The 8,742-nt window shown below is 40.4% G+C and overlaps 1 protein-coding gene across 14 annotated transcripts; it reads right to left on the reverse strand.

Moving 5' to 3' along the window:
- Nucleotides 1–1,732: 1,732 nt before the first annotated feature.
- LOC133739355 (uncharacterized) lies at nt 1,733–6,340 on the reverse strand. Of its 14 annotated transcripts, none has more exons than XR_009860578.1 (8): nt 5,933–6,340; nt 5,517–5,597; nt 5,155–5,219; nt 4,954–5,014; nt 4,744–4,793; nt 2,846–2,905; nt 2,336–2,422; nt 1,733–1,952 (listed from the first exon to the last, which is right to left on the reverse strand). XR_009860578.1 is itself a non-coding variant. In XM_062167116.1 (8 exons), exons 2-8 carry the CDS (start codon nt 5,582–5,584, stop codon nt 1,938–1,940), a joined length of 426 nt encoding a protein of 141 aa, XP_062023100.1. In that variant the 5' UTR covers nt 5,585–5,597; nt 5,933–6,340; the 3' UTR covers nt 1,733–1,937. The 14 variants fall into 14 exon arrangements, 8 of the variants coding, with proteins under 8 accessions (XP_062023100.1, XP_062023099.1, XP_062023102.1 ...); XR_009860581.1 differs by having other exon boundaries at nt 2,809–2,905; XM_062167116.1 differs by lacking the exon at nt 5,155–5,219 and adding an exon at nt 4,385–4,479 and having other exon boundaries at nt 2,336–2,412.
- Nucleotides 6,341–8,742: the final 2,402 nt, after the last annotated feature.

An 8,742-nucleotide genomic window follows, 5' to 3' on the forward strand; every position in this document is an offset into this window, starting at 1 on the left:
ACACCAAGTCCGCAGCTAGCTACAAACATCGCTAGGAGACCTCAGCGGCAAAACCTCCGCCGAGCTTCTACGTTGAGCAACGCCTCCACTAAGCAGCGCCTCCGCCGGCAAGGCTCCGCTAAGCAACGCCTCCGATGAGCAACTTCTCCTCCGCCAAAGCTTCCGCTGAGCTCCAAGGATCCGCTGAGCTCAGAGCCTCCGCCGAGCTCCGTGTTTCCGCTGAGCACCGAGTATCGCTGGCCAACACCCCATACCAGCACCAAACTTCTATCAGCGGCACCGCTGGGCTTTCGTCAGCGGCACCGCCCAACTCCAATCACAGCACCTCTAGCTTCAGCAGCCATCACTCCACTGGCACCATCTCTCATCCGCCAACCAGCATCTCCGCTCCGCTAACCGGCAATGGTCTCCGCTGAGCAGTTTCTCCGCTGACCATCAAAACTGACGGCCCACAACCACCGCCGGCCAAAGTATCCTCCGCTGACCAAAGATCCCTCCGCCGGCCAAAACTCCAATGGCAAAAGCTCTGCTCCACCAACCGGCAGCAGCCTCTACTGGCCGGGCACCGCCGAATATCACCGCTGGCCAAGCACCGTTGAACTCCACCACTCTACTGAAGCCAAGGAGCCCTCCGCCAGCTCCACCACCGCTGAACAATGGTCTGTTCTTCACCAGGCCTGCATCTTCTGATGCTCAATAGGTATCAGTTGCAGTAGCCTCCGAGCGTTCAACCTATTGATCAGCGCTATCTGGGCTATATTTGCTATACCCAGCCATATAGCAATCTGATCTGCCCAGCAAAAGCTAAGTGTTCCTCCATATATAATGTTCTCTTCACTATGAAAGCACCACGTGCTTCTGCTATCTCCTTATTTGTGTGCACATACACTTACCGCTTGGGACACCTGCCTGCATATACACCACATATATTTACATTTATAGTATTGCCCACGTGCGCCGCTACCATCAGCAATGGACACATGCACATCTACTATTAAGCTAAATATGAAGTGAGTAGTTATGTGTCGGAACTTCTTTACCAAACACGCATGTGGCAGAGACGTGTGAGTTATACATATATAGTTGTGGTCCACAAACGAGCTAGCCGAGAGGGTCAACTAGGCCTATTTCGCTGGGTCCAAATTTAAAACTCATGTGCATACATAGCACATCTATGCTTAATTAATGACCTTATCTCAAAAAGCCTGTCTTTGCTTGCATAACATTGTTATGCCGTGTGTACAGCTTACAAGCACTCCATATATATATATATACTATAATCTATTGCACAATTGCAAAGTAGAGAGCACTGAAACCACTACTAGAAAAACACCATTTAAGGACACTGAAACTGTGTCCTTAAATACATACAAGGACTCTTTAAAAAAGAGTCCTCTATCCAGCAGTCATTGTAAGTCTCAAACAAGGACACTGAAAACGTGTCCTCTTTTCTATATGAGGACACAGTTTGTGTGTCCTTAAAACTCTGGATGCAGTGTCCTTAAATCCATAAGATGACACCTAAATTGCATCCTTATATCTTCTAATATGTGTCCTCTATTCTATACTAGGACACACAAACTGTGTCCTTAAAGCTTTGAAAATGGAGTCCTTAAAACCATAAGAGGACACAAAAAATACACTCATATGTGTCCTTAAAACTAAAATAGGACACTTAAAAGAGTCATACAGGACGTTCAAAACGTGTCCTTAAAACTTGTAAAAAACCCAAAAAAAAAAATTAATTAATTAATAATAAAAGGAAGCTTTCTCCAATTGCATGTACACCTCTCAAAATACACCACCAAATGCAATATTAACTGAATCAAAATACACCATATGCAAACAAATTTATAAACTATAACAAATTACAGTTCAACAATTATAGTCAAGTAAATCAATATCCTGCACCTTGTATAAGCTGCTTCCCAATATCTTCAATCATATATAACCTGATAAATATAGCACAAACCAATATCAAGTACATATTAAGTATTAACACTCCTGAAATTCAACAATTATATTGAGCCAAGTCTAGAATCCAACCGCAGGGCTTATCAACAGGTCTTCCAACCAACAATATATAATTCAAATTAGTCTGTATTACAACATCTCATTTTAAGCAACATAATTGGCCACAGAATCTTGTCTTATACCTAAAAGTAACATGATGATTAATCCTTAATTACTTTCCTTAATCTATTGCAAAGGGGGAAGCTATAAATATTGTCTTATAAAAAATATTGTCTTATAATCATTGTTTGCTGGTAGCTACAAATAATCCACATTATAATCTTAAAACATCTTAATAAACTTTAAGCAAAACTGGAATTACCTGGTTATTGTCCTTGTTCACGTTAGGAACAGCCTCACATATTCTCCTAGCTGCTGCCGTCTCTCTCTGAAATCTCACTGCTGTCAACTAAAACATTTAGAAATCATAAACTTATATCAAACCAAATATCAGAATACTCATATATAATATTCAATCAGCAAACCTAATCACTGTAAAAATCAGAGAAAGGAAAATAAAGACCATCACTAAAGAATCATCATCAACCTTAAGGTAAAGGACTGTATAAGGTAGTTGTTAGGCTCCAAAAGTTATTTCTTGTTAAAAGTGAAGAAGAAGATAATTTGAAATCGTATAAAAATATTCATTCAATCTTTGGAGTCATAATACTGGAAGCATACATTCTTCATGATTAAATAATAAGGCCGGTAATTAATGCAGTAAACATAGATCTCATTAGGAAAAAAAAAAAAAAAAAAAGACAAACAGTTTTCATTTTATTAAGTTCTAACAACCTGAATGGGTAAATTCAAATTCATCCATCAAACTTACAAAGTAACAGCTGAAGTTGAAGTTGTTGTTCAAGCTCTCTCTCTATGCCAATCTGCAATGCTGCAAAAACAACAGTTTAAATAAACAACTAACTCACTCTTCCTTCCATTGCTTCCAAGTGATAACACTTTAACATATATTTTCAAATACATTAACAAAGCATACATTTAATCACAATTAATTAAACACCAAAACTGTAGATTTAAAAGAGGATATAACACTGGAAGTAAAGAATCGATCTAATAAACAAAGAGGAGCATATTATGCCAATTTCTACAATACCAATACCAATACCACAGTAGCCACTTTAACCAACCATATTTGCAAAAAAGGATTTTTTTTCAAACCCCTAAGCATAACACAAAACAGAGAAAAACAAAAAGAATTTTCTTTTTAGGAAAAAATATCTAACCTGACATGATCAAAATAAAGCAAAAACAATGATCAAGTCCATACAATAATGCTAATGATCAATTCCATACAATGATCAATGTCACACATGTCCTTGTATTAAAATATGATTGACAATAATCTTCACTTTTGCCCAATCTGCAATCACTGTTCAATAATATTAATGTTAATATCCATATTAGTGTTGCTTAGATAGATTACATTACATAAGTATGTATAGAATAAGCAACTGAAGCATACTTGGAAGACTTAGGGTATAGCTAGATAGACAGTGGTTTTTATTAGTTTTGTTTGCTATAGAGGAAAGGTAGGAGATTAATTGTTAGCTGTCCCATGACAGCTTTCTATTTTAACTACATGGGTACGCACTTGTATTTAATTCTTTAATGACAATGAGAAGTTTCATATATAATGCAAACTCAGACTGTCCACAAACTGAAGTTGATATCCATTTAAACAAAGCTCAAACTTCACCAAGTTAGTTGTCAAATTTTATTGGACGGCTGTGGGTTGTGACTTGGGTAGCCAAAAATCAGAGAACAGAGAAATACTACCACCTCCCATTTTGGTTATTATTAAAGAAGAAATCTTGTAAATAAGACAGAGACAACTAAACCAACCAATCTCCTAGCACTATATGATTTTCAAATTAACGCAAAGCCAATAACTCACAGCACAGAACTATGCATTTGCATAGTTAACCAACTCAAATACTTTAAGTCACAACGATAATCAAACAAGAGTCTAGGATACAAACAAGAAATCTCCAAGAAAACCAAGTTTAGGGGTCAATGAACATAGTCAGGAACTGAGTGCATGTACAGAACAATTACAGTAAACACCTTAACAATAGTACACTACATACTACAAGTCACTAATTGATTAAACAATGAGAACCAATGTTAGTAAACCACTACAAAACGCTCCAAACCAAAGACTTTGCATCTCAAATTCACTGATACTAAAACCCAGATAAAAAAAAAACCGATCAAACAAGCAAAAGATCAAAACTTTACAGAGATGGATTCAGAACATCATCAAAAACAACAAACTTTACAAACAAAATGGAAGATTAAGCAGAAACCCAATAAAAGATTACTCAGAAAAAGAGAGGGAAAAGAGATTTACATTGAGCAGGGAAGTGAGGGTTTGGGGCTTTGGAGAGAGAGTGTGTGCAGAAGAGTGAAAAAGGCGATGACCCAAAAGAGTCCTTGCAAAAAGAGCTGAAGCCATTCACTCAGAAGACCATAGAATTAAAGGGTTTTGGCTTTTCAGAACTCAAGCGAGGATCAAAGTGAGAGTTAAAAAAGCCAAAATGACTATCATTGAAAACGAATGATCAGAAGGAAAAACAAAAGAAACAAATCTACCTAACAAAGATCTCAAAATTTGATAACCGGCCTGGATTGTTCAAAAAAAAAAAACAGAGAACTTGGTGTTGATAAAGGAATGTATTGGGTGAAGCTAGCTAGATAGGAATTCCATACCTTTGGCTTGTGCATGACGTGCTAGTTCGAGACACAGATCTATCCTCCAACTACAAAAGGATTCAAAGAATCAATTCAAGGGACAGTGACATAATAAATACATGGTTAAGGAAAAACTAATGCCATAATGTCAAGAAGTTTATTAAGAGTATGTTTCATAAATTTCAGTTCCCAATCCAAAACTGAAGCAGTTTGATAAAAGAAACTCACTTTATTAATACCAAGTACAATTCCCCCTTGATACTGTCCGACTTTAATTTTCACACAAGACCTGCAAACACAACAATAATGTAATGCAATGAATTGAGAGTACCACACTAATCAGGTCAAAACAACAACAAACTTGCATTCTGTGCACTCTATCAGATCTGTTTGTGTAATGTTTATGGTGTCATAGTATACTATACTAACCTCTTGTGCAAATATAAGCAATACCACATTTATGTTTCACTTGCACGCTATAAAGAGAGTGAAATCTGCACAAACCATTCAACTTTAGCAATAAACCAAAGCGGGTTAAGTGTTCCAAATATTTATGCTTCAGAGTTCCAATCATGAGGAAGATAAAAAAGGTCAATTAAGAACCACCCACTATCATATGGATAATGATTAAAGAAAAATATCGAAAGCTAATCATGAATATAAGATGAAATGAAGAAAAGTAGAATTATATGTTCTCATAAATGCACAGTTCCAAAACATGTAACAGACATTCCAAGCTTTCACATAGACACTTCTACATCTACATCAAACCTAAGATTTGTAACACTTACCAGTCCACCGGCACCTGCTTTGCCCTCTTAACGTTGTCAACCACCGGAGCAGGATCCTTGGAACCCATGATCCCCCACACCCTATAAATAACAAAACACTATAAAACTCAAATTCTTGTCTTACAATCCTACAAAGCACATGCTAATCAAAAGCCTAAAAAATTGACTCTCAACTCAAACACTAGTTTTCTTTCCCACAAATCAATCTTCTGCATAAATCCCAATAAACCCCTTAAGCAATTGAAACCCCTCGAAAGAAAATAGACATCTGGGCTTTTGTTCAATGAAAACTACAACCCCAACATATACTTAAACTACTACAAACCCAGAACTGACCACCAAATCAAACCTAAACCCAGAAAAAAAATTTACTTTCTTGAATGAAATTTAAAAAAAATTCAAATATATCAAAGTACCTGCATATCAAAATGCTGGGCAGAGAAAATTGGGTGTTAGATTGAGAAAAATATGGGAAATTTGGAAGGGAATTAGAAAAGTGTATGATGGGGGTTTGACGTTTATAGACAAAAGTGGTAAGAGATTAAAGAGATGAGCATGGAGAAATTGCAGATGGCGAATGACGGTGGAGGAAGACAGAAAGTGTGGCGGAAGAGTGGTTTGCATTCAGATTTTGGGTTGGCTTTTTTGAGGTGTTAGCTTAGGGTTTCGATCAGCAGTGAGAAATCAAGGTAAGAAAGGTAGCAACCGAGAAGAAGGCCGCCAATGGAGAAGAGAGAGACAGGGATCGAAAACAGAGGGTGGACGAGGGAGAGGGGGTTGCACAGATCTGGTTTTGATTTAGGTCTGACCCCTAAAGTCTCAATTTGAGAGAGAGGCGGGTCACTTGCAAATTTGTGTGGGAAGTTTAACTTTTGGCGAAAAAATCGGCGGGGGTCCTGTTTTTTTTTTTAGTCGTCCTCATAAGGTTATTAGGACACATGCATAAAAATGTGTCCTTGTAGGGTGTCCTTAAAGCCAATATTTCTAGTAGTGAACATTGTGTCATATTTCAAATATATAAATGCATATATGGTCTGCTCCAACTTCGTTTAAATGCCATATAAGTACAATGGATGCATTTTTTTTGTCCTTTGCACAACAATAAATTCGGTATTGTCCTTCGGACACTTTGACACAAAATAGATATATATACATGTTATTTGTCATCGACCACCACATTTGTTTATACACTTTGCTTACAATTTTGTCAAAGTACATATGCAAATTATTGATGTTGCTTTTACAAATACACATATTAACCATCTATTTTGTTTCAAGGAAATTCAACTATTTCTACCGAGCATTCAACTACTTGCAAATGATACCTCAACTACAGGTTGATGTACATTATCCGAGTACTTTATCCGCCACGGGCAATGGACCGTCATGCTTGGACAACTCCAACTCACTCCAAATTCGCACAAGATAAGTAACCATATCTTATCTTTTCCGCTCTTGCGATTAGAGCTATTGCCATGTCTATACATGTCTCCATGACCATTAAGCATGCCTACAACATTTTGTAGATTTGGCAACACTTTCTAGATCTCACATACTAGATATGCCATGCTTCACATACCGATCCCAATGATCCTTTAGCATATCTACCAAAATGCAAAAATGTTATTAGCAACTTTACTACAAGTACATGCTATACACATATGCCATGCTTCTATTTTAATTGCAACTCAATTAAATAAACATGGGACACTCAAACAAAATATTATTACTTGCTCTATGTGTTTATCATTTTTCTTTCAACCGCCAAGCGGTAAGACAACGCCTCATAATGACAATGACCGCTACGCGGTATTGCAGTCAAGTTTCTCCTCCGAGAAATAGCAAATTGACTAGTTAACATAGCCCACAGCAGCCATTGATTCGGCAGTTAACCCCGACGCTTGGGTAACAAAGATTGGGCTCGCTACCCAACACCCTCTGCTCCGACCATCCGGAGGTCTATAGCCAGGAGTGGGGGACTCCTCGCAGGGCCTGGCAGGGGCCCACCCGAAAGGGCAAAAGCGTTCGCTCCAACCAATTCTAGATGGACGACGCACTCGCACTAATTATGCTTGATATACGGCACAAAGCTACGCTTTGGTATCAACCCGCAAAAACACCCTCCTTGACTGGGGACTTCGGGGACTTGTACATATAGCCCAGCATAATTAGCAACGGTCACGCTCATGCCTCAGGGCATCACCTCGAGCTACCCGTTAATGCGCCGCCGAGCTTTTCGGGCTCGTGCCTCAGCAGCACCGCCGAGCTTTTCGCGCTCATGCCTCAGCGGCACTGCCGAGCTTTCACGCTCTCGCCTCAGCGGCAACTGACGAGCTTTCGCACCGCCGAGCTTTCGCGCTTGTGCCTCAGCGGCCCCGTCGAACTTTTCGCGCTCGTGCCTCAGCGGCACCACCTAGCTTTCACGCTCTCGCCTTAGCGGCAACCGTCGACCTTTTCGCGCTTGTGCCTCAGCGGCACTGCCGAACTTTTCGCGCTCGTTCCTCAACGGCACCGCCTACTTTCGCCCTCGTGCATTCCCGGCACCGCCGAGCTTCCCGCTCATGCCTTCGCGGCACCCTTGAGCTTCCGCTCACGAGCTCACTGCTCACGCCTTCCCGGCACCCACGAGCCTCCGCTCATGAGATTCCCGCTCATGCCTCCCCGGCAACCCTTGAGCCTCCGCTCATGCCTCCCCGGCAACTCACGAGCTTACCGCTCATGCCTTCGCGGCACCCCGAGCTTCCGCTCATGCCTTCCCGGCACCCCGAGCTTCCCGCTCATGCCTTCCCGGCAACCCACGAGCTTCCCACTCATGCCTTCCCGGCAACCCCGAGCTTCCCGCTCACCAGCTTTCCGCTCATGCCTTCCCGGCAATCCTCGAGCTTTACGCTCATGTCTACTCAACACACCACATGTTAATGGAACATTGAATTTTTCTACCATTTGTCATTTATCGACTGCGACAAATCAAATTCTTTTCGCGTTCCATTAATACGACCGAAAACCAAATAGACACAACCGTACGCGCGGTCATCGTTCATGAGTTGCAAATGCATACCTTCGCGGCATTTATGTAACTTACATCTCACGAGCGTAACCCCGTCAAACTCGACCTCGTTCGTCTCCTTGCGCGCGTAACACATTTATCATATGCAATCCATACGCTCACACGACCATGTATCACGCACCTCATACATTCGTGTATGCCAAAGCATATCCATGCAAC

This window comes from Rosa rugosa, chromosome 3 (assembly GCF_958449725.1).
Source record: "Rosa rugosa chromosome 3, drRosRugo1.1, whole genome shotgun sequence".
Taxonomy (NCBI): Eukaryota; Viridiplantae; Streptophyta; class Magnoliopsida; order Rosales; family Rosaceae; genus Rosa; species Rosa rugosa.